Consider the following 26,163-nt stretch of genomic DNA (forward strand, 5'->3'; position numbering starts at 1 on the left):
AATCCAAACAACTAAACAAACCCCACCACAAAAAACCCAACCAACACCCCCTACACACAACAAAAAGGTCTCACAAAACATGTCCCTCCTTGCACTCTTCTTAAATGTCCAACAATAACATGGGGCTCTGGACCCCAATATCCTTGAGCACATCCACGATCCACAACACTGACTGTTCATAATGCAGTTTTATTTTTTTCCTTTGTACAAAAACAAATATAAAATTTAAATCCAATAGAAAGTGTATACTAGCAATGACAAGTTTACATTACAATGAGACAGGACAATGCGATGTGTATTGAACACCACATTAGTTTTAAAACTCTCAGTGATACATGCACTATATAAAAACTGCTAGAACTTTTATTCTATTTCTACCAAGAATATCCAGGTACCAAGATACTCAAGAACCAAAAGTAATCTTGATAGGTGGTATCTACAAAATTAGACCTTTTCCACACACAAGAAGAAACCATCATTAATAGAAACATTTATCATTCTTTGTTAAAATCCTCTCACAAAAAGCCATACATAAAATTCTTAGTAGATACAGAAAAAGCTCAGAAGCTGCTAGCATAGGTAACCATTCAGTAGTTTAGAGAATCTTTTAGACATTTTGAAGAGATACTGTAGTTTTCAATCTGTATTTTCCCCACAAAGCCAGAACTATGTCGACTCCTGTTTCAAAACCTAGTCAGTGGTTAAAACTAGTTCTTGAGTGAAGTCAAAGAGTAGTGTACAAAATATTTAACAGAACAGGGGTGTGCCTGTTTACTTCTTGAAGAAAGTCTTTTCCACATTCAAGGTTTGTTTATTTGTCCCATAAACAAGATTGTACCTAAGGGATGAAACAAAAACAAGGGTTACCATCATCTGTAAATAGAGTTAAACTTTTCCATGAAAGCTTTAAGTCCACAGAGCACAGCCAAGCCACCTCTCCAGTCTAGTCCAGCCTGCCTGAGGTCTGTGAGCCAGGGAAGTGCATGTTTGGATAGGTGGCCAGCTCCTATTTCTAGAGACACACAGCCCTGTGGATGCTCTGTGGAGCCTGGGCATGGGGCTGGCTGCCAGCAGCCTGCCCTTCCCCAGCGCTGGCAGCAGCGCCTTGTTCCCCACTGACTGACATTGATCATACAGGTCACTGCAAGAAGGGCAACTCTGCTCTGGGAGACTCAGCCCATGCTGCAAAGGAGCTGCGAGCATTATATTGGAACACTCATATTCAGGGCAGGCTGGAGCAGCACCCCAAATCCCCAACCCTGTATTCTGCCTTGGCCCTCACTGTCTGACTGGCCAGAAAGCTGGGTCCTGTTCAGCAATTCGCCACCAGTAAAAAGCTATTTCCTCTGCACTCAGGGGAACTATGACTATTAAAGATTCCTCTTTTATACCCACAAACCTGCCAGACTTGCTTCTGTTACCTTGACAGCCAAAATGGATTTCTTTCCCTGCTTCAAGTTGTATTCCCAATAAGATAATACAAAATTAAGGGCAAAAAACCCCCTGCAAGTACATTTTTATAATAGTTATTCAGTAGCTTCAGACTTTGGCACTATTACATAGCTGATACTCAACTTCTAAGCCAAAAGAACTTACAGATGCTGCTTACCTGTAGGATTGTGCCGGATGAAAAATACAAATGGTCTGTCTACTATGAACCAAGGAGGGGATGACCTGGCTATTAAAATTGCAGCTTGAAGAAAAAAAAAAGGTTTAGAGTGAGACAAATCAAGCACCATAATGCATTACATACTCTATCAAAGTAAAGTTTCTTTGTAGATAGATATATATATGCATGTGTGTATATATGTCTACACATACCTGCATCTTGAATAGATGCAGACAAATGCCTAAAACAAACTAACTTGGACATTTAAAGCCACATAGGTCACATGATATTCTTACAGGAAGCATTTAAAAACACAAGACCCACACAGAGCTGGAAGTTTTGAGTTGTCACCCAAAGGTTTGCAGTAGCTTACTCCTCTTTGTAACCTGGATAGCCAGAACATGCTATCAGTGGGCTGATATAAAGTCTAAGCTATGGGAAGACACTTCTCTAAAAGTAAGCCTGTCAATATTTCTTACAGTGATCAACATTGGCAAGTTGAGATTTGACTGAGAAATCACATAAAACCTATTAACTGATCCAACTCTGAGCATACTGCTGCAGTGATCTCCAGGTGAGCTCTTTGCCTAGTGCCAAAGCCTTCTAATGGAGTTTGCCCAAGTCTGACAGTTATCAGCACAATTGCTTACTTGTTGCTGCAGAAGCTTTGGTTCCATCTTCACTAACTTCAATTTTTGTCTTTTGCAGAACATTAGATACATGAAGACCTTCTGTTCCTGAAAGACCCAAGGAGAAGAGCACCTTCAGTAAAACTCACTGAAAGAATCCTGGAGTGCTGTGTAGCTAAGCAGCTCTGTCAGCATGGCCCAGAATGCTAAAAGCTGCTATAGTCCTGCTGGAATCCCAAAGCTGCAGCCCAGAACAATACCTTTGAATACAGTCACTAAGTGAGTAATTACAAAAGTATGGAATAACCTATCTTACTCCTTGTTCCTCCCCATTTCCTAAGTTTCCTTATTGATGGTTTAAGTTATAAGTGCTTACATGCATTTTTAGCTTTAATTTTAAAAAACCTGAAAAATTTTGCTATCTGAATTTAAGTTACACTCCCATGTGTCTCAGTGTCAGGGGTAAAAAAAGCACTTAGCAACACACCTTGCTTTCAATGAAAGACAGGCATTTGTTTTCAAATTAAGCCAGCACAAGAGTAAGCTTTTTTGTTAGACAGTTCTATAGAAGCTAATCAGGATTTTAATGAGAGCAGAGAAAAGAAATAAGATGACATTTTACAGCCATGAGTTCAAAAGTGTTTATACCCCATTTTCAGATACTAATATTTACAGCTCTTGCTGTTGGTTCAGTCCCTTAAAGTGTGAATGTTTTTCACACATGCTTTCTTACAGCTCAAGTCACTAAACACGTAGCTGTTACACACTGTAGCTGCAGTATTTGCTACAGACTAAGGTATGGTATTGTTTAAGCCCTGCCAAAGATTTCAGACAATGCCTGGGACCCTCAGGTTGCAATATGAAATCTTAAGCAGCTGACCAGCGTGATTTACTGCTGTAATGTAAGATGAGGGAGGAAAAAAGCCACTGCAATGTTGAACAGAAGCAAGCAGTCATGCCTGGCTGGCTACAACATAAAACCAGCTCCAATGTCATGGCAACACTTAGCCAAGAGAAAGCAGTCAACTGCATTGGTAAAGCAGCACTTTATTCAGAGCTAGCAACTATGAAGGACCACCATGAATTAAAACAAAAAAAACCTTACTTGCTATTTTTGCAAAGTTTGCCTTTGACTGGTCAAACATATCTGTAATACCGAGTGCTTGCAGAGGTTCCTTTAAGTCTGTTTCTGCTTCTGCTGTAAATCTGGTTGGAACAAAAATAGAATGCATCAGGTATTATGCAGGAAAGTCACCTTCAGTATTCCTTCTCTTTTATCTGATGAGATACATATAAATAACCTCCCAAACACTTCCAGAAGAAGGAATGGATTGTGTAAGTACTTACTTTGGTAAAATAACCTGCACCCTTTTTGCTACCATGGTTGTCATCCAGCTTCCTATTGTTTTGGTGCTGATGTGGGGGATGATAGCAGAGAGCGGCGTTGTGCTCTCGGTGGGCAGTGCAATCAACATGCTGATCATTTCCCCGTGGTAGGGCAGCTCAATGATGTTGTACCACAGCTCATTTGGGGTACTTGTAGTGCCTAAAATAAAAGAAACAAACAAACCCAAACAAACTAGTGAGTCATAGCCATTATAGTTTCAAATCTCTACCTTAACATAGCTACTGCTAGAAGAGTCTGTCAGGAAAGCTTTGTCCACACCTCAAAACCAGCTCTGAAGTCCCAGACTTCCTGCTGGGCAGCCCTTCAAAAGGCATGGGCTCTGTATGGATGCTGGTATGCCATAAAACACAGACAGGATGACACCATGGAGCAAATACTCATTCAACATACACATTGCTTCCCAGACAAATCTCACCAGCCCAGAGCAGCAAGCCAGCTATGCTAGAAGTGACCAGGTCAGTGAATTAAATGGATCTCTGCTCCAGATCTCAGCTGTACCAGAACCAACTGAGAATAAAAATAAGGCAAGGAATAGCAGCAGACTATCTTTCCAAACTGAAGAGATTTTGCAGACAAGCTTCTTCCTCCAAGAGTTATTGCAAGACCTTTTGGTTCCTGTCTGAATTAGTCTGTTGCATTTGCTTAATTTTCTTGCTTAATAAGGATCTGATTAGGAAGCAATCTGAAGTCTTGCAAGATAGTGGAAAGCAGCCACTTTGAGGCAGTGCAAGAGGCCAATTAGATGAGATGGAGGGAGATAGCAGCACATCCAAGTTACAGCAAGACTGCCTTTGAGCAACCCTCTCCTCCTCCAAGCTCCCTTTGCTTACTGCGGGATTTCTGGCATGTGGCTGGGAAGCAAATGCTTTTTATAGTAGTTTCAAGTTAAAATTTGTCAGTTTAACTACAGACAGTATTTCAGGCAAGGTTTTAGGATAGCAACAAGATCTTATTGTCTTTCCCCTTTCTTGATCTAAATCTGTACTTGACAGTCCAAGCTGAAAATCAACAGCTTCATTACAAATGTAATCTTGGTGCCAGCACCATGAAAGCTGCTCTAAACTCCTATTGCTACAAAACTGGCAGTATTGCACCTCTGTTTTTCAGGAATCATGCCAAAGTTGGCAGTTTCACTATTCCTTTTATTATGGCAGTGGTTCTCAGGCTGGATCCTACAGATCTAACACTGGCTGCAGAAGTCAGCTCCAGGACAGTCACACAAGGCAAACTGTCCAACAGGTAAATGCTCTTTTCCTGATTTGCTGCTATCGTTACTGAGGCAAACTGAACAGGAGGGGAGCTCAGCTTCAGTCAGCAGATGGGACTGAAGAGACTTAAGATATTTAAAGATTCCATTCCAAGCATGGATAAAATAGAAGCCCTGTGTTAGGAAATCTAGAGATAAAAAATACCTCATTTGAGTCCTCAGGAAATTAGTAACTCAGCAGTATTCCTTTTTAGCCTTAATAGTTTCTTTACCTTAAACACAGGCCAACATAATGGATATTATAACCAGCATCAGAAGTCAAAAGCCTTCAAGATAACAGTCTTGCTAAACCCCACCTTTAGTCATAGAACCCATTTGAAACTCCAAAATTAGTATATACTGCAGTACATACTCACACTTTCAGCAGTTAAAGTATTGCATTACATCTGCTCTAATGCACAGGTCTGGGACAGAGTCACAGTTGTTTACTTTAACATCAAGTCTACTAATAATAATTGAGCACTACTGACAGTACAAATAGGCATTTAAAAGCACAGTGTGTCTTGCTTTTAGATTTATAGCAAGCTGTATTCTCAGGCCTATTTCTCAGAGCGTATCTAGCACACATGGAAGTAAGTTCCATGCAGCACTTCTTAGAAGGATGCAACACAAGTTTTTAATCAGAGCATCCATCTTACTTTGACCACTAAAATCCCCGTAAGGCTGCAAACTGCAGCTCTGAAGTACATTGTCAGTCTCATCAAGCTGCTGGTGTCAGCTCTGAGAGTCTCTGATGGAAGTCTGGCAGAACCTGCTGAACTTCTTTTCACTTGTGACTCAATCTGAAGAGCAGTTTCACACCTCAGGAGATACAGCCAACATTCTAACCCAGCTCCTCTGGCTCCCACAGGACTGGAGACTGTGCAAGTCCCATTTCTCTATCTGCAGTAAAATATAAACTGAAACTCCAATCTTTCTCTCACCACCAGGTAAGCCTCCTACCATTCTGCCTGTTGGCAGTCTTCTTTATTTTCAGCCTTTATAAACATGTACTTTTCTTTCTTACAGAAAAATGCAAATTTCTCAATTTGGATACTTCAGACTTTCCCTTTTGAAGGCAAAGGATAATGCAATACTTGACAGAGCATCCAACCTTAAGGCAACTGTTAAGTACCTTGCCCATGCCTCAGCAGCAGGAGACACTTGTGTAACAATCCATCTATATCAGCTACAAGAACAGCGCCATTAAATGCACAGCAAGCTCCTGGAAAGAGCCAGTTCTACACCCTTTGCTGGTGGCAGTGGGAGTCCCTGGGCTTACCACAGCGGAAGATGGACAGCTGGGACAGCATGGGAACTTGGTAGGTCTTCCCATCAGCTCCATAAAACGGGCGCTTCTTGGTATTTTCAGGTCGAAATCGTGATTTCCATAAGCCCTTGAAATACACAGCATTCACTAACACCAGTCTGGTCAAACTGCCTTCAATATCATCTGGAGCTACAACCTGATCAATCATACCTAGAAGAAAGAAAGGAATTCTTGAGCATTTGCTGTTGTTACATTGGCCAACTGTTTCTGAAGAACCTGATACACATTACTTTAAACCCCTTGACCTGTGAGTGTGCCAGTTCCTCAGGGACAATATTTTAAAATTCATAAAGTCAGTGCTATTCTTTGTCAAAAAGTAAATTTGGGGATAACTAGAAGTAAACATATCCTGCTAAATGATAGCCTGATGTTTCAACAACTAACAAGGCTCTACCTTTTCCAGCATGTAAGCAGATCTAAGACTGCATGGAATAGTTTCAGCTGAAATACCTCCCCATTCACACACTGCTTGCAACATTGCTATGCAAAACTGGTGATGTGGTCGAGAAAGAATTTGACAGCCTCATTTGACAAATACCACATCCAACATCATTAACACACTCCTCACATCCAGGAGAGACTGGGTTTAGCTCCAGAAGGTACTAAACACATAATTCCCCTAGACTGGGAACATGCTGCAAAACGTGATCTCTGGCTTTAGTGTCTGTAAGCTTTACAATCGGTTCAAGAGGCTTGAAGCATGAGGAGTTCTGTCAAGGCAGGGTTAGTTAAGAATCCTCCACTAAATGTGAGTCATTAGAACAGGGTGATATCTTAGGACAGTTTAGGGCAGTCAGAGCAAAAGCTGAACCGCCCTTTAGCTTCCTGTGAGTCTGATTTACTGAGTAAAACATTTGAGCTGCCTGAAAGCATCTATGTTTGAGAGAAAGCATGGACCCAAGATAACTGTGCTTGGATTTCTCACCAGGTACATGAATGCAAAGAAGAGCAAAAGCTGCTCTGATCCCATGGATGCATGGGATGGACACACAACCCAAACATCCCACACAGGCACATCTGCAGGGGCAACAAGACTGCTGCTTCCTGCCCCACCAGCTCTGAAGCATCACACTAATGCCAGCTAAAGGACAGCTTTGAGCTGCAGAAGAGCTTTCTCCAATATTTCCATCTAAATTGGAGGTCTCAGACACCACCCTGCCATGCACAAAGGCACTCCCCAATACTCACCCCTTGTTTCATTTTTCACCCATTGGTTGATGGAATCACAAGCTGCATTTGGGTCCTCAAAGTCCACACTCTTGACACTGCACTGAAACACCTCTTTGTTCCTTGTAACAAAAGGCACTTCCATTTTAAAGCCACTCTTTGCAAACACTGCATTAGCAATTGTTACAATGTCTTTATTCTTTTTTGAGACTATCAGCCTGTTTATCTTCTTTAAGGCTTTACCAACTCCTAGTTGGAAAAAACAGCAAGTTTAATTTAGAATAACATGATAAACCAACAGTTACTTTATATGCAACTATTAATGACATGAAAAGTCAGACATTAAGTGTTGGACTAAAAAAGGAAGGCCAAAGCAAGCATTCTGAAGGGATTTCCAAAATATCCATTTCTGATGTCTCATCTGCTGATTCCCAGCAAAAACATGAACTCCACTATGGTGCCTGCTGCACCTTAAACTGTCTGCTCAGAATGTTATAGACAGTGCTTGGGATTACACTGAGGTTCAAATATTAGTGTAGAGCTACAAATCATGCTCTTCCACAGAACAAACTGTTCCAAAAATATTTCATGTCATATAAGCCAGGTCAATTGTCAGTTCTGTGATGACAAAGAAAGTCAAAGGGTCAGCCTGCTCACTCAGAGTTTTGCAGGATTTGCATAACAAATGGTCTTGAGCCTCAGAATGTAAAACAAAAATTAAAATATTTTCTTTACTTCCTTTCCATTTACTGGAGAATAAAGGAAGCTGTGAAGAGTTCTATAATAAACTTCCAAGTTGAGTCTTAGTTTCCTTAACGACTAAGTCCTGGCCTAAATCAGCTACAAGCAGGAGTTAACACATGAATTTGCTTCTAAAAACAGGAAAAGGGAAAGTAGTAGGTTCCAGTGCTTAGTCAAGATCCTCAGGACCCGAAAGCAGATTGTACAGAGTGCTTGCTAGCTCCTTCACTGTGTGTGAGGGAAAGCAGATGGCAGCACAGAAGAACTGCTATGCTCACCATACCCAGTTCTCCTGTGTTACACCCATCAGTGAGTGCCTTTCTACACAGGGAAGCCACTGCCAGGCAGGCAACTCCATGCTCAACCACTGTATCAAACAGCAGCCTTGGGTGGCTGTTATTAAAGGGTTCCCTCTGTTTCCCAATACAATTTAGGCAGAAACATTTCCTGACTACTTGCTTATGTAGACAAAGAAGAGATGAGAAAGGAATAAATTAGTTCAGAGTTATTCTCTTAGCTGCATGTAAGAAAAAACCTCAGATGGCTTTGCTGTTTCATGTATCAGGAATGCTTTAACAGCACCACTGGTATGAATTTCTACATGTTCACTCTCCAGTACTATGGGCAAATTCTTTTGGAGAACATACCATAACAGAGGTTCTCAAACTGTATTCTGTGGACCACTGGTGGCCCACGGAGCACTTGCTGGTGGTCCGGGGAGAGCTGGCTGGTCTCATGGTGCTGGCTCTCCTCTTTGCTTCCAGCTGCTAAATTGCATTAAAAGACAGCTAAAGACAAATTAAATACTTTTCAACTAACACCTTTCCAAAGAAGCACTTGCTGCAGTTGCCAAAGGACTTTAAGGTAGTCATGAACAAGAGCAGGGGAACCTGTGCAAGGACAGAGGCAGCATGCCATACCAAGCCTCTAACCAGGCAGTGGCTACCTTCTAAGGTGTTTGAGAACCTCTGTGTCTCACAGTAAGGATTAGGAATTCTGAAGGCCAGATAAAACCAGTTGATATAATACTTCAACATTTTTGAAAGTACTTAGATTTTAAGCAGTCAAATGTTCCTAGAGCTGATTATCCCATGAAGGGATTTCCATCTACAACATTTAGATGTTAAGGTGTCAAATAATTTTGTTGTACTTCAAATCCAGGACCAAAACAGCAAAGCAAATGAAGACAGGACAACATGTTATATGACAACATGTTATATGACAATACTGCTCAAGATTTAAATGTGCACTTACCTCCTGGAGGGTTTTCTATTCTTGGAAGTAAGGCAGAATGCTGGCACTAAGATGTTAAGTCTTGCTGGCAAACACTCACAAAAATAGCATGCAAATTAAAGCAGTAAGAATCTTCAGCCTACTCCCTCTGGAGGGGCAGACATTGGCAGAGGAATATGAACACAGATGCATGCAGTGTCAGGCACAGGCAAGCAGAAATGGCTGTCTCAAGAAGAGGGCACTACAAGAACTACACATACAGGGATTCTGACAGCAGAAACACGTGAACAAAACTGAAGAGCAAAGTGAAAGTGTCGATTGTATGGTTAGTTTGCACTGCATTCAGTGAGGTGCCAAGAAACATCCTCTTGTCCTGTTATCTAAGGAGTGGCACATTAAAGGTTGTTCAGCACAGCCTGAAATGGAGCACTGCCACCTTCCTGCTCAGAGTTAGCACTGGACCACCATCCACCCTGTTCTGGAACACCAATTTGGCAAGGACAAAGGCAGTTCTAGCCAGGGCCCTGAAGTCATTAACCAAGCTGCTTATAAGCCAGTTTGGGTATATGTACATACCCATGCTCAAATTGCCAATTAACCTCAAGCATGTCCATTCTGTGCTTTGGTAAACAGAGTTAATTGGTGCATGACGCAATCTACCACACTTTGAAAGCCATCTCATACATCATGAAGAGTCTGACAAAACACACCCAAAACCACCTTAGGATCACTGACCATTTACACTGTATCTCATCACAGTTGTCAGCTGCTTCTTTGTCTTGCCATCAGCTCCCAGCTGCAGCACCCCCAGGACAGATGCAATCCCGTGAGGAGAAACAACAACATTGTCCTGAGGCTTAGCTTTCACTATTTGATTGAAGACCTGGATTCCAACATCAGAGCTAAGCTCCTCCAGAGGATAAAAACTGAACTGGGAACATACAGACATTAAAGTCCCAAGAACAAAGAGGAGTGAAAAATGCCAGTTCATGATTCCTGGTTGGAGATACCTGTAAGAAAACAAGAGGGGGGAGTTAAGTCAGCTTTCACAAGAACAGCATTTTTAACATAAATTCTTATTCATCTAAAGAGCAGGCAAGTCTTGTACATGTGCCACACACCATTCAGAGCTCTGGCAATGGGACTCACACAACTCACTGTGTTTCACTTAGCTCTACCAGGATTTTAGGTCTAGGGGTTTCCAGGTGCAATAATAATCATGACATAGCTAGATACCAGTGCCTATATAAAGGACAAAAGCCATCAAGTTAGAAGACTATCTCCCACAGCACCCTAGATGAGGCAGTTTTGTGTTTCAGTTAAATGAGCCTTGGCATTCCATTTAGATTGCACTTTATGGTAAATGAGTGCTGAGAAGTGTGGTATGATCCTCACCCACTAGTGTGTGATGCACAGTACACCTCATAGATCATTTTCTGCAGTGAACAGAAGCACAATATACATATGCAAACAGACCTTCTGCTGTGGGAATTTACACCTGCCTAGAACAATAAGAGTTAGCTGCATAATTGGCATTCTCAATAACAGGAACGTAGAGGAAAATTTTGGATTTTAAAATGCAAATGTTGAACTTGGATTTCAACCTGTACTTCTCCATTTAAGAACACAGAGCACCTAATGTATACAGAATGAAGTTAATATTCAAAACAGGTGCACCTTCATCTGCAGGTCTAACACCTGACAGAACTCAGCATTATTATCCATGAGCTCCAAAAAGCTGAAGCACAAGCAGCATCAACATTTTCTTCAGGACCTATCAGCAACTGATTAGAGACAGTGAAACCCAAATGTCAAACACTGAGCACTCTAACTGCTGTGCTGTATTTCCTCCTCATGAAACTGCATTCAAGCCTTTTTGTTAGGGAAAAGAGATACTTAGAGAAACATGCAATAATCTCCAATTTCCTTCAATTATGTTCCCTGTTCACAACATTAAGACATTTCATTTACACAGTTCACAGCCCTGACTTCCATATCCACACCAGCCTGTTCCTCACCGACTTCAGAAGCAAGGCTGCAGAAGGTGTCCAGCTGAATGAAGCATTATTTGCACAACAAATGCAGCACCAGGTCTGTGCTGCCCCGCAGCCCCCAGTGCAGCAAGCTGGCACCCCTGCTGCTCTGGGTGCAGCACCCCAGGGTGCTGGGGCCCAGCAGAGGCACAGCCTTGTCGCTGCCAGCCTCCTCCCACACAGCCCAAGGAGCTGTGCCACCGCCAGCCTACCTACGCTGCGAGTTCAAACCGTGCTGCAGCACTGCACTAGCAGAAAACCAGCTGGTGTTTGCACAGATTTGTTTAATCATCTTTTAATAGCACGTACTTTAACTGCGCTAAAACACTTGAAAGAGACAAATACAGCATTTCCACTTTCTTCTACACCGTTTGAGGGGACGAAGTTGGCTTTGTCGCAGTTTGTCGCTGCAGAATAAAGCAAATGCTGAAAATGCAATAATTCAGGAGTTTAGACATCTTTGTCCTCCAAACCCAACTTCAGCACACTTCTGACCAGAGGAACTTGCTGATTTAAGTTATGCAAGAAAAAGTGAAAACGCTGTCCTACAAATTGGGGTAACAGCCCACCCAATAATTAAGTCTTCTCCATAAACCTACTAATCCCCCAAGCAGTTTTGAGGTCACTAAAGCACAATTCCTTCCAAAGGAGCTTCATATCAGCCATCTGCTGCAACTACTCAAGCCTAGTCCAAAATTTAGGCTGGACTGGGCTAGCTGCAGCTGAGACCAGCAGGAACAAAACCCAAGTACCACGGATTGGGTTTGCACCCCCTGAGGCAGGTCAGGACTGGGTTTGCATCCCCCTGAGGCAGGTCAGGACTGGGTTTGCATCCCCCTGAGGCAGGTCAGGACTGGGTTTGCATCCCCCTGAGGCAGGTCAGGACTGGGTTTGCAACCCCTGAGGCAGGTCAGGACTGGGTTTGCAACCCCTGAGGCAGGTCAGGACTGGGTTTGCACCCCCTGAGGCAGGTCAGGACTGGGTTTGCACCCCCTGAGGCAGGTTACATGAGTCACTCCTACGTTTGTCTTGCACCCCTCATCACCAGCTACAGCAAGAAAATGTCATGGGGGAGAGCCAACAGCCTGACAGGGAAAGTAAACTTGCACTTTTCAAAATAAATTAAAATCGTTAAGGAACATGCTTCAGTGTTCTTTGATGCTAACACAAACCACCTGAAACCTTTAGTTTTGTTCTTAAGGGCAACAATTCCTTCTCTCACAGGCAGCAGCTCCACACTGATGGCACTGCTGCCTTGCAGGAGGCACTCTATGAAAAGCTTCATTTAGGGCTGGCATTTAGGGTTTTCTTTGGTGGTTTGGTGGCCATCTCTTCTCCCAAACCTGGAAACCCAAGGGGTAGTTTAAACAAATTCTTAATCCCGATATTAAGCAGATTTATAACTCGACCTAGTATCTTGGCAAAAAGAAACTTCAAGGCCCTAGAACTATTACAAAGTCTTACTGGAGGCACTTTGAAGCAAGAAAGGGTGCATGTTGGTGCAATACAACCTGTCCCACATAGTGATGGACAGAGACAGTACCAGATAATCAGAGAGCACAGTTTGAGCTGCCATCTGAAAATCAGGCTTTGACCAAGGCAGCTCCACCTGATCCTGACAGCAAACCACAGGAAATTGGGCTGTTTTGAGGGCAATCTACCCTTGATACATTATATGGCAAGAAGCACACTATGAGGGCAGAGACAGCAGTGACACTTCGAAATCAAATAAAACAATGTTTCTTTGTCTTTTAGGTACTTCATCTGCACAAGCCTAACTGAAGTCCGACACTTCTCTCCTTGACTTTCCCAGAATATATTGCAAGGCTCCAAGTTTTCTACTTCACTGATGACAGCCCCTGACAGACTCAGGGTGACAGCCTTGTATTTTCCCCATAACATGTGAAGCCTTGTCAAAACAACCCAACTCTGCTCACAAGGCCACTGCTGCAGAATTTTGGTCTTTTTTTCTGTTTCAACTGATTACCTCCTGCATCTGGTTTCCCCAGAATTATCCATATTTGCCTAACTCACACACCTTTAAGATGGGTTGGTCTCTGTTTTGGAGCATAATCTCTAGCAGATACCTATTCAATAAGTGAAATAAAAACCACTTTTGATCACAAGTTATGGAGCAGTCACTTCTTGGCCTGGCCACTGGGTAACTTAACCAGGTAATTGGGACAACAATTGGATCTTTGAGAAGAGGTGGCATCCCTGCAATTGAAGTTTCCATCATGGATTTCAGTGAAATCAAATTCTATGCAGTCCAGTATCAAGAAGTGCATTTGCATATCCTGAAAGAAACAGCTTAAGCACAGTGCTGGGAGAAGAAACCCAAAAGGATGTATGATGTGTAGGATGGAAAACAGCTGACCTGCTATACAGAATATCAACAAGCTTTCAACAAGCTTTCATAACACTGAAGCTAAAAAACTTAGTGATAGTTAAATCTGAATCTAATGCTTCAGAAAACGAAACAAAAATACAGGCTAGGCATTTCTTTGCCTATGACCTTTATATTTTTTACAAAGTTAAACTGAGGAGGAGGAAAGCGTATAGGCGAATTCATTTACATAAATGTGGGCTTTTGAAAGATGCTGGATCAAAAAAAAAAAAGTCCCTCTGTAGGGTAGGCTGCCCACTTCTTCGACTGAGCACTTACAGGAAGGACAACATCCACAATTGCAACTTCTCAACACGCAATGGGAATGCTGTCACTAACCCAAAGAAACGTAGCCAGTGTTATCACACATTGCCATTTGTTATGCAAATCCAGCCCTTAACCCTAATGCCAGAGTGTCTGAGCAGAACAGAGCACTCATCTATGAGAGATGCCATCTCCACAGCAAGCACACCCAGAACTCAGCTCCCCCTGCCTCAGAGCAGCACCACCCCAAGTCTGTACAGCACACTGAAGTACCAGCTGTAACTCCAACTGCAGAGCCTAGCCTGAGCCACAAAGCAATGTTTAGGCAACTATTCCAGTCAGGCACAGAGCTCTGGGGAAGGTAGAGGAGGAACACAGCAGGATGTCCTGATAGCTCTGTGCTGTTTCATGGCAGATGATGGAAACTCTTCAGGCTCCCAGCCCTGGGACGAGCTCAGCTTCAGTGTTGCAAACACTGACTCTCAGATGTATTGGGCAGGACACTCAACTCTCACTAGGCTCAACTATTCATATCACCATCATAGTACCTAGTTTAAATTTTTTAGATTAAATTATTATGGAAGTAATTATATCAACAAAGAGGACGTGATGCTTTCAGCCTACATTTATAGAATGCTTGTTACAAAAGCAAAGTTATATTAATACAGGCTGTTTAATCTGTGTCTAGAAAAGCATTTGGTGGAGCAGGGAAAAGTAACATCTTCAGCCCCAGGCACAAAATACTGCTAACAATGAAGATCCTCCTACAGCAGAAAACTAGCTTAGGAAGGACTTCATTTTCAGAGAGCCAACTAAGCTGCTGCAATCCTCCCAAGAGGAAGAACAGAAATTAGTTTGGTTCAAGATCAGAGGCAAAAACATGATCTGAAAAAATGCCCATATTTAATATCTAAGTTGGAGAAAAGGCCTGCCCCAGAGAGGCTAAAGAACACTTTGCAGTGGATTGAGGATGAAATAATCAACTGTACATAGATTTTCAGATATCTGTAATTACTGCACTATGAGACACATCCAAGTGTTTATTTTGAAGCCTGACTTCAACAGCAATAATGTATAATCCAAAAGGCTCCTTCTTGCAGTTGCAAGATCGATTCTGTGGTTTTTTTAAAAGATACAAGAAACACAAGCAAGTTTAGACACCAGACTGCACTTCTGTGAATAGCTGTAACCAAAGAGCAGCAAGCACAGCTAAAGGGACTAAAACTGAGGAGCAGTCTCACAGCCTTGCTGGTCTCACTGTAGTAAGCCCAAAACCCTCAGAGCCCCTGAGCCCACGTGGCAGGCACTGGGCAGCCTCTGTTAGCAGAGAAGGCCAGCCTGGGACAAACATTCAGGGACCTCTCCAAGTCTGAGATGTTGATGTTTCCATGCCACTGTCATCTGGGCTACTAATTTAAAAGTCTTATTTCAATTGACATATGAGCTGAAAGAAAGCAGCTTCACTTCAGGCATTTAACCAATTCTCTCCAGCAGGACTGAATAAATACTCAAACAAACTTGTTAACAGTCATTAAAGGAGCTGGCTGAGCACACAGCAATTGTTTCTCCCAAGCAAGGAGACCACTCTGCTGCAGAGGGAAGGTCATGTGCTGGGTCTCGTTCTCCAGCTGATGGGTTTAGCAGCATGGTAAAGCACTCCAGCCCCTTGGTAGGCTTCCCTGCCCCTCACAGGTGCTCCTGACTCCCCTTCTGCCTAAGCCTCCTACATACCAAAGCCTTCAGCTTCAATATCCTCTCCTCATCCTGAACCCGAGTTCAGCCTGCTGAAGTTCCGGCTTCTTCCACATGACAGATCTGAGAAATGTTTCATCTTCCTGAATGTTGGCTCTTCCTTTTCATCTAACAACTCCTTCTATTATTACTCAATACCTGGAAAGTTTAGTATATGCAGAGCATTTCCAAGAAAGGATGATTGCTAGGTTTTAAACAGCTCAGTACTCACATTGCTCTGAAGAGGAGTAAGTTACTGTCAACAAGATATAAACATAACTTGTACACAGAGATAAGCTGGAAGTGATGGGTTTTTTAAAGAAAAAATTTATATCTTAAGATATTGGTCTGACATCAGGCACAACAGCCAGCATTGCACATGAATGCAAAAAGCATGGTATTGGTTCTGAAGATTTCCTCTCCCACCCTTAACCCTCTCTCTTCTATTCCTATCCCTCTCAGGTTTTTAGTGCATTCTGGAAAGCCTGTTCAGCTGTGTCCAACCAGCCTCCCCTGCCAAGTGGGAATTTCCCTGCAGAGCACCAGCTTGTGAAACCAGCTGGTCCCACACAGGAACCATCTCTTTGTCCAAGAGATGCTCCCCCATGAGCAGGAAGCTGGAGTTCAGTGCTTCTTTATCAAGAGTCCTGACCACCCCCATTTCCTGGGAGTCTCTGTTAGGCATGAAGTGCAGAGAGACCAGCTCCATTTCAAACTGTCTGTAACCTCATGACTGGGGTCTCCAGCTCACAAGACTAATTTTTCTCACCAGTATCTATCCATCTTGTACAGCATTTGGTGGTGGTTCATGGTAGTTAATTACAAAGATCAATTTCACATCATGCAAAGCTGACCAGGGTTTTTTCCTTCACCACTGAGTTGTCACTGTACAACAACTACAGAGGCACTATTGAGAGTTTCAAGAACATAGATAGGCTTTTATGTACCATTTGCTTTTACTTCCATCCCTCATTTATACATGATTTAAAGAGCCAAATTTAGCTCTGCCTCATGAAGCAAATACAGCTGACAGGGCAGGGGGCTTATAGAGACTATTATGGTACTGCACAATTCTACCACCAGTCTCAAATTTTATGTGTTCTCTTGTTACTGTAAGCTCAACTACAATTGCTAAAGTTTCTAGGTATTATTTATTCCTGTATTTAAAGTAGTTTCCACAGAATTCTCCAAAACCTAGTATCAAGTCTTACAGCATCAGAAAGATTAAACAGAATTATGTTTGTAGTTTACTGGTGTCCCTTTATTAAAGAAGTGGTTTGGTTGACCTCAAGTTCTTTGTGCAGTGTGGGTATTTTAACATAATGAAGAAACAAGCATGGGACAGTCAGCTCCTCCAGACTAACGCTGCAGAACCAGTTTCCCCAAAGGGGAGCACAGCAGTGCTCCACAGCACGGTGGGGAGGCTGTGGGTTTGACAACCAGAGCATCTGCCTAAACTCAAGCCCCCAGTTCTAGTTGTTTAGTGCAAGAAAGGCCTCATGGAACCCCAGTTCCCACATTTTTTGTACATCAGCAATGCTCACTATGCCACTAACCACAGGCTCGTTAGGAGCCAAAGGCAAGCCTGCAGCATTGCAAGCTCCCATTAATGAGGTGCAGGGTATTAATTCCTTGGCAATGGGCTGTGTAAGTACAGATTTATGGTAAATAGTCCACAAGGTGCTGGACTAACAATGGCTGGTGTCTTACCGGTACCTCACCATCACCTCCACCCTAAGTCCCACCTCTGCTTTAGGATTTTACCATTTTTTCTTCCTTAAAAAAATATTAAAGGGAAACTCAGTACCCTTATTCATTTTCACTTAGTACAAGTATCTTAGTGTCATCTGAAAGCAAGACTCACACCACTACAGCCCTGCAGGGCAAACAAATCTGGTTCTCCTCTTCTCAGGTAAATTTTCATAACACTTCCATAAATTTTCTCTAACCCTTGGGCTTAAAGAACTGACAAACAAAGGAAAAAAAAAACCCAAACTGTGTAAGAAATAAAGAAAACTAAAGGTGTAGAACTAGTCCTCAAGCCAATAGTTAATACTTCAGAGCTTTGAAAAGGCATGTGAGTTGCTGCAGAGTAGAAGAGAGATGACTGTTGGCCTCCAGATTCCATAATTTTGAGGTTTAGGTTACTCTGCAAAAGAGATACTTATACTTCCTACTAAACAATGCTACAAAGCCCAATTCCCATCAACCCACACTCTATGGTTCAGTCAGGGTTTACAGCATAACTGAAAATTAGGCTATGGAGCCATACTATTTTTCATTATTTACATCTTTATTACTCCTGGGAAGCTAAGAGAGGTGGCAGCATCTATCAGCCATACAACATCTAACAAAAGCCAGGTGGGTTTAGAGATGCCCAAATGGTAACAGAAGATGGAGAGACATTCTCTCAAGAGGACTTTAAGAAGCCTCACTTAAAATAATGCAAATAATATTGAATTAATTGCATTATTTTAAGTTTTTACTTACCCCTCCTCCTTCAAGAGGAAAGACTACAGCAGTACAGTGTTGGCAGTTAGTCTAAAAGTACATACAGTCAATACAGTCATTTCACTATAAAACTGGACTGGAACTCCAATATTCTCTGTTCATAACAATGGCATTCATAAAAACTTGCACTTACACAAGTCCATTGATAGCCAAAACCTGATACTTTAAGCATTTGTACATGGGAATGCTACCAAATGACAAATTACTTGGAGAGATCAGGAATGCTGTTCCAACCATTTACTGCACTTGTGGTTGGAAATCAGAGTAATAGGTGACTAGCCTTTTATTTATTTATTAATCACACTGTACAACATTAGCAATCAACCACTTCCTATTTGCAAGCTAATTTAGAAACCTTATCTGAAAAACTAGCTGACAAATATAACCCTTAAAGTGTAAGGTAGCCAGGTTATTAACATTTAAGATGAAAAATGTATACTGGTTTTCTGTATCCAGGACAGCATCACTGAAACAGACCTAAGCTCACAGGATATACCAGTTTTTAGTGGCCTTTTCTCAGCCATTCCAGCCCTAGCTTGAAGGTTACTCAAAAAGGATAAGAACATTCATATTTCACAGCACAGACATTTACTTGTATCCATCTTTTCCCCCAGGAAGCTCCAGAAGCAGAACTAGCCAACCACAAGAGCATCACAAGTCCCAGGTGCTGTAAGGATGCAGGAATGAAACTTTGTGCTGGGAACCTCATCCATACGCTCAGGTAGACACCTCCTCAGTCATCTGCAAGAAGACTCACATTAACCAGTCAATAAGAGAATTACCAGCTATTTAAAAAGCTGTATTTAAGAAAACTCTTTTTGTTAAACTGACCTCACTTCTGACTGATCCCCCTGGCTTTACTACAGATTTCTGGGAAGGCAAGACTTAAATTTCCATAGTAAAAAAAGGGACAACCGAGTATGAACTATGCACAAGAACTCTCCAAGAGCAGGTCATGACCTGTATATTAAACTGTCTGATTCAGTTCAGCCTGAGAGTTTGCGGGCTGAGCTGTGAGCTGTGCTGGCTGAGGCTCCACGGAGTCCATCACTATTTCTGTAAGGCAGATGACAAACCTCTGCAGAGGAAGTAGGCAATTAGCTGGGAAAGCAACCTCTCCAAGCGAGCTGCCAGAGCAGCTGGAGGCCTCAGCTTGTTTAACTGCTGGGAAAGACACACAAACTGCTCTTGCTGGGAGAGGAGGGGATGTAGCAAGATGGAGACGTAGGGATGATGCACCAACTTCTACATGGCAGGTCTTAGACTGCTTAGGGATGTAAAGTTATAGGATAACAGAATGGAGGAGAGAAAACTAGTCATGTTCAGTTCTCCACTTGGGTTTGTACCTGTAACCTGTCAGAGCCAATGGGAAACTGTCCCTCTCCTAGTCAAACAAAAAACCTGAAACCTCGTTCAGCTTTGGGCAAGCAGAAGCTTACAGCTCCCACCAGATGACAGAGCCATCTCAAAAGCAGTGAGAAACATCACTAAATACCTCAACATGTCCTTCTGTGAGAACAGAAGCTTAAAGAGAGAGCTGTTAAATAATACAGAAAGCATTTAATATAAAAACAGGCTTGGTCAAAGCTACACAGCTGATGAACACAAATTCATATCCCCTGTACATCAGCCAAAGTAAGGGAGGTAGAATGTACCATAATTTCTCACTAGTGCTTCTGAAGACTCCAGGGGGATTTGCTCCTGTAGCTTACAGTCTGTTGGTAACTTATTTCTCACAAACCAACCTACCTGCTCGGCAAGGCCACCACATATATCCAGCCTTGAACAGGCTTCTTCGGCTCAGCCTCACTGGCCATCAGTCTTGATCCCTTCCACAGTCCCACAACACTGAGGAGGATTTCAGGCTGCTGTTTCCAAAGCCCTGATGCCAACAGCAGACTGCCTGAAGCCCACACTTTGCACCACATGAACATGGTCAGCAAAACTGACATTTTCTCCAAGGGAGATAATTCCACAAGATGAATATGCTTTCATACTTAAACTGCTTTGTGGCATAGTTATTGGACCCCAGCATAAGGCACCTTTTGATTTCAACACGAAAATAAGGGGAAAAACCACCTTTCTGGCCATTACAGGTAAATACCAGACCACAGAAAAGACACAGCAGCTGCCAAAATGCATGCTTTTCCACAGACACTGCTCAAGCAGAGGTGCTAATGGCTTTAGAAAGCAGTTCAGTTAGCATTTAAGTGTATTTCAAGGCCATGATAAACAGCTTAAGAACCTACAGCTTACACTGGCATTGCCACTAAAATTGCCCCATACTTTTCCAGTCCATCATTACTGGCTCTCACTTCAGCAGAGACCTCAGCTCTGCTTACAGAAGTCAAGTATGAACTAGAGTCTCTCCCTAAAGTGAGAGGAAAACAAGCAGAACACAGGACAGCTTTTTTCCCCCACGGCATGCCAGCCTAAACGTTTGTGTGGCTCCAGCTGCAGAATGCTACCACCTCTTACTGCTCTCCTCCCACCACTTTAACCATCACAGAGGAGACACCTGAACACACACATGGTTGCACATATTCAGCTGTCCAGTTTTTACACAAAGAAGCTATCTACTTTAATAATAATAAACACCTTCTTATATTTTCATACTTCCCTAACTTACACTGAATCTTTACATTTACACTAAATCTTTAAAATCATATGTAGATAACTGACTACTCCATGCTACCACTACCAAAAAGAGGCAATTCCTTGTATCACTACACTTATTCAGAAAATGTTTATGGCTTGTAGAGGTGCACAGAATGACATGGTTCTTACAGGCCAGCACTTTGCTGTAAAGCTTGGTTCATTAGCTATGTCACAGGTGACTGGGAAGATGCTCAGAGGCATGTAAAGATGACTGTATCTAACAACACTTTACAGATTAGTGATGGTTATCTATGTTTTCCCTGTCTTCTCATGTATAAAACCTTGGACCCCAGAGAATCACAGAATTCAGTTAACAAAGCAATTTGACTGGAAATGTTTTGATGATTAGAATTAATTTCCCCATAATCAGTATTACAAAAGCATGCTCTTTCATGCATGCTTGTGATTAAGCAATTCAAGCAGCCCGGACAACCCCTAACCCCAGCTTCCAAGAAAAGCCTTCCACCGAGCCTTGGCTTTTTCAAGAATGAGCACAGCAGTCCCCATCAAGAACCAAAAGCCACAACCAGCTGCATGAGCCAGGCAGATGCTGTGCCCACCACCACAAATCACTTCCCAGAGCTCCCTCTGAGCTGATCCCTTGCTGTGGATACTGAAATTTACTTGCATCTCCACTGTAATTCCTAGCAGCAAGGTGAGGTGCTTATTTTTCACTATTTATACAGACACATTCACTTCAACCTATTCTAAAAATACCTGGTGCAACTTGCTGGGCTCCCTGCTTGACATTTTTCTGCCTAGCAGATGCTGGTAAGAAACTCTAGGTTGGGAACACGTTTCTGCCTGTGTGATTTAGACACTCAGGCTAAAAGTCTCCACATGCCACTAAGACGTGCTATTCTCCTGGTTGTCAATGACAACACCAAACAGAAGCTCCAACACTTCTGTAGACACCTTGAGACAAAACCCACTGCGGGTTTCTGTTTTCTTTTTTGTTCTGACATGAGTTTCTATTGCCTCCCACATGAGATGCATAGAGCTATATATAGATATAAATGTATGTGTGACTATAGTGATGGCCATATCACCAATCAGAGCAGAGAGGAGTTCTTCCACCATCCTCATACCTGGAGAGGGCATAAAACAGCAATGCCTGCAGAAGCTGCCTTACAGCATCTCAGGCACTTGACACAATTTGCTTATAGGTTGCCTGACATACAACTTGTCTGCAATTGTAAAAAGCTGTGGACTAGCATTCATCACTCAAAGTTTGCTCCCGTGCCAAACAGCTGCTATTCTCGTGAGTTGAATCACACCCCACAAAATGCTAGATCTCCAATCTAGTACATCTTACATGCAGCTGAATTAATCTGCTTAATAATTCTGCCTTTTTAATTGCATTGGTCTTCCCCTCACACTCCAAAGGCTCATCTGAGCACTCAGCAGGCATGCAGCTGCTTTTCACTTTCCTCGAGGATGTCTGCAGTTTCTCCGAAGCTACACAGCGTAAGCACAGCTGCTTGCACCTACGTACATTTCGTGAATAGCCCCTACAAAATCAGGTTTCTAATGAATTCCTGTGGCAAGCTGGGGACAAGACATTACTAAATGCTCACACCAGAGAAAGTGAAGGAACAAGAGGTCATTTTTCAGTGCAGTGAAAAAAAAAAGTCATTCTACCAGGTTTCTCTTTCAGGAAGTTGCCCAAGAATGCGATTACAACCACAAAAGCCAAACCACGTTCAGAATCATACACAGGCATGAGAAGGGGAGAGAAATAAATCAAAGGCCTCTAACCCATAAACAGATATTCCCTAGTTTTATGGGAAATTTGACATTTTAACACCTATTTGTTACTACAATGGTTTCTCCAAAGGTATTTTTCTGTTAAGATCCTCCAACATCACACAGTACTGAGCCAAAATATCAAGCACCATTTTCACCAAGAGACAAAGGACTCTGCATTTCCAAATCCTCCCAGGACGCGACACACGAAGCACCTCCCGTATCACTCCAAAGTGAGCCGAGGTCAGAGTTTTGGTTAACCAGCTCTCCGCTCCAGCACACAGCGGGATGCTATCAGCCCTAAATCCTGTTACAATATCACAATACCACTCGTTCCTCCCCAAAGGGCAATGGCCGAAAATGTTCCTCCCCCGTTACTCTGCCACTCGAAAAGCCAAGAAAATTTCAGTCACTACCCGGATTATGATTTATTACTTTTATTTAGCACAACAGCAGCAAGCTCTCTCTCACGGCAGACAAGGGACACGAGCAACTTGCAGTTCCCGAGCGCTCGCAGCGCAGCCGGTGCCCGGGAAGTGCCGCCGCTCCCGCACCGGGAGCGAAGCGGTGCCGCTACCCGCGGGCTGCCAGCCTCAAACCCGCTTCTTTCGGGGCAGAATCCCTCCCTGCTCGCACAAAGCCAGCGCCTTATCTTGGGAGAAACTCGGCGCGCCCGAAGCCCCGCTCCCGGCACAGCGCCCACGCACCCGGTGCTGGGAAACTTGTGCGAGCAGGTAACAGGAGCGCACCGAGGAGCCGCCGGAGCGACCCCCGCGGCCTCCGCGCTGTCAGCAGCCAAACTTTGGGTGCCCCGTTCCTCCGCCCGGTGCCCCGCTCCCCTCCCGCCTCCTGTGCACCCCTCCAGCGGTGCCCGCACGATGCCGGACGGCCACGCTCACCTCACCCGCCGCTCACCTCACCCGCCGCTCTCCGCCGCCCGGCCGCCACTGCTGCCCCTCGCCCCGCGCCGCTCGGCCGGAGCGCGGCGGCGCCGCCCGCCATTTATAGGGCCCGGGCCGCCCCGCCCGCCCGCCCGCCCCTCGCCCCGCGCCGCGGGCCCGCCCAGGGCAGCGCCGGAGCGGCGCGGGGGACGAGCCCGGCCCCGGCCCGGCCTCAGCTCCGTGTCACACAGCCCCGCTGCCCAGCCCTGCCGGGGACAAGGGGGAGCCCGGGCGGCGGTGGAGGAGCCCACGGGGCGAGGCTCGGCCCGGCAGGACACCGCGGGGGTGGTGAGGGGACAGGGACCGCCGAGGCCCCTTCCCGGCAGTGCCGTGCTGGGAGCTTGGAGGGTTTGGGCCAAGGGGCTCCTCCCCGTGTGCTCCCACGTCCTCACCAAGGGGTGAGGAAATGGCTCAGCCTGGGACCCCCATCCCTTGTATGGCCCTGGGTTTAATCTGCACGAGCAGCGGGAGGGATCGGAGGGAGGGAAGTGGTTGCTGCTTCAGTGTAGCAGCACAGGCACAGAGCGGTGCGGCAGGACAGAAGTGTAAACCTGGGAAAACACATGTTAACCTTAACACTGACTGACAGCCCTGGACTCCTTGACTGACCAAGTACCAGAAGGAGTTTCCACTCTTTGTACAAAACCAGTAGTGCTGACAGCTTCAGGAAAACCGGCAGCGTGTTGTGCGGCAGTGGACAGCACTGCCTTGTTACACAGCACTGCCTTGTTAAGTCATCGTTTCTGATCCCTGTTTCCAAACAAATTTTCATGCATGGCACAGTTCAGCTTTGAAGAAACAGGATAAGTATGCAATAAACCACATTTCTTCCCTCAGGAGTTTGGACTTCTCTGGATAAAAAATCAAAACAAGCCATCTCCTGGCACGAGCTGGATCAGCCTTGGTGGCAGCTGCTGCTGGTCTTTATGGTGAAGAGCCTTGTTTCCATCCAGGTGGCTCTCTCGGTGCAGGGCCCTGTGCCTGGGCAGAACAGAAATGATGGAAACATGGATGAGAGAGGTGGCACAGCAAGGCAATGCTCAGAGGCAAGGAGCTCAGCCTCAGCCAGGGCACAGGGAATTAGGCCAAGATAAGGTGCTGGTGCCAGAAGGCTGGGCTGTCCAGGAATGGTTTCTCCACCAGCTGAGGCGGACATTTGGTAGGCTATTTACTAACCAGCTTGATTTTTAAATTTTAATTAAAATCTAGCTTCCTTTCCCAAAATGTTTCATACCATCATTTCTACAGAGATCCATTTCTGAATTGAGAATGGAGATTAATTAAGAAACCAAAAACCCCACAAAAATACCCAACAGCCACTTTTTGCATATTTTTTCATATTAGCAGAGACAACCCTTGGGCATCCATTTTCTCTCAGGCATGAAGGCAGAAAGCTGCAAAGACCATGTCAGATCCCTTGCCCAACCACTCAGCATCATGAAAACCACATGGGAAAATACCACTGAATGATTTTAGGAGCATTTTGGTACAATCTGGCACAAGGAAAGGTAGCTGAAGAGCCAGACCCTGACTAGCTAGCTGAACTCAGAACTTGGAGCAGGAATCCTGGTTCTAGTCTGACAGCCTGAAGACCTAAGCCAACAGCCAAGCCTCCAAATGCCCTTCTCTTGGATCTGAGCCCATCTTCCTCACATGCAGACTTTGGAGTCTGTCTTCAGTAGAAATGGACAGGGAAAAGCAAGTCATGTTCCAAGCAAATGAAAATGACATGAAATTGTCCAAGTTTTGATTCCACCCAGTTTGGACAGCACAGTTCCAGCCCAGTGAAGCTGGAGCTGAAGAGTAGAAGCCAGAAGTGCAGTTCCTCCCCTTGGTGGTTGCCACATCACCCACAGCCCATTCAGTTCCTGTGGGCAACCACCTCCCACCCAGGCAAGAGGGCACTGTTCCTTCTCCTCAGCAAGTGGTTTAAGTGATCAAATTCGTGCCCACTAAACAGTTAACAAGTCAGGCTTTTTGGAAAGAGTGAGGCACCACACCTACTAAGTACTTTGCACCAACAAAGAAATAATTTGTGGAAATCGAGCAAAAATAGCCGAAGTCAAGAGGAGTTTGAGGTGAAGCTGCCTGAGATTTGCCCACCCAAGCAAACAGCTGCCAAAACGGGAGCACTGCCACCCCCTCCTTTCCCCCCTACCCCACTCAGGGTCTCAGAGCCCCACCAGCTCTGCTGCCTGCCCAGGCCTTGTGTGAGGTGTCTCATCCTCATAGGGGAAAAAACCAACAATGAGCCTTTTTTTTCTGAATTTATCCTCTGATTCCTCTAGGTGGGACACACTTGGTTGCTACTAGAATTAATTTCATAGATAAGTACCTATGCACGGAGATGAAAGATGCGTACATGAAAGCAAAATTCACTGACAAGCTGTATGTGCTGTGAGGCTATACTTAAAAGCAGAGAGGTTCTTCAGATGGTATCTCACCTTAGAAAGGGCAGATTTCAAGCTGTACACCACACTGCTAATGAGGATACAGGAAATCTCATCCATTTTTTCCACTTGATGCAAAA

General features: G+C 44.0%; 1 protein-coding gene across 1 annotated transcript; it reads right to left on the bottom strand.

The window, feature by feature from the left end:
* Nucleotides 1-169: 169 nt before the first annotated feature.
* On the bottom strand, nucleotides 170-23,623 carry SERPINE2 (serpin family E member 2). Its single transcript, XM_054282451.1, has 9 exons — nucleotides 23,608-23,623; nucleotides 10,099-10,373; nucleotides 7,411-7,638; nucleotides 6,175-6,372; nucleotides 3,586-3,784; nucleotides 3,344-3,444; nucleotides 2,260-2,346; nucleotides 1,610-1,693; nucleotides 170-838 (listed from the first exon to the last, which is right to left on the bottom strand). Exons 2-9 carry the CDS (start codon nucleotides 10,352-10,354, stop codon nucleotides 801-803), a joined length of 1,191 nt encoding a protein of 396 aa, XP_054138426.1. The 5' UTR covers nucleotides 10,355-10,373; nucleotides 23,608-23,623; the 3' UTR covers nucleotides 170-800.
* Nucleotides 23,624-26,163: the final 2,540 nt, after the last annotated feature.

Source organism: Melozone crissalis, unplaced genomic scaffold (genome assembly GCF_028551555.1).
Source record: "Melozone crissalis strain CALT ecotype California unplaced genomic scaffold, PUWL_Pcris_2 ptg000034l_1, whole genome shotgun sequence".
Taxonomy (NCBI): domain Eukaryota; kingdom Metazoa; phylum Chordata; class Aves; order Passeriformes; family Passerellidae; genus Melozone; species Melozone crissalis.

What these genes read in the sequence shown, in the direction of transcription:
- SERPINE2 (XM_054282451.1), bottom strand. Translation starts at nt 10,354, where the DNA reads ATGAACTGGCATTTTTCACTCCTCTTTGTTCTTGGGACTTTAATGTCT. An exon ending in GGTGAAAAATGAAACAAGGG is followed by an intron (nt 6,373 to 7,410) that starts GTGAGTATTGGG and finishes TCTTTCTTCTAG; the next exon opens with GTATGATTGATCAGGTTGTA. An exon ending in GCTGTCCATCTTCCGCTGTG is followed by an intron (nt 3,785 to 6,174) that starts GTAAGCCCAGGG and finishes CTTTTATTTTAG; the next exon opens with GCACTACAAGTACCCCAAAT.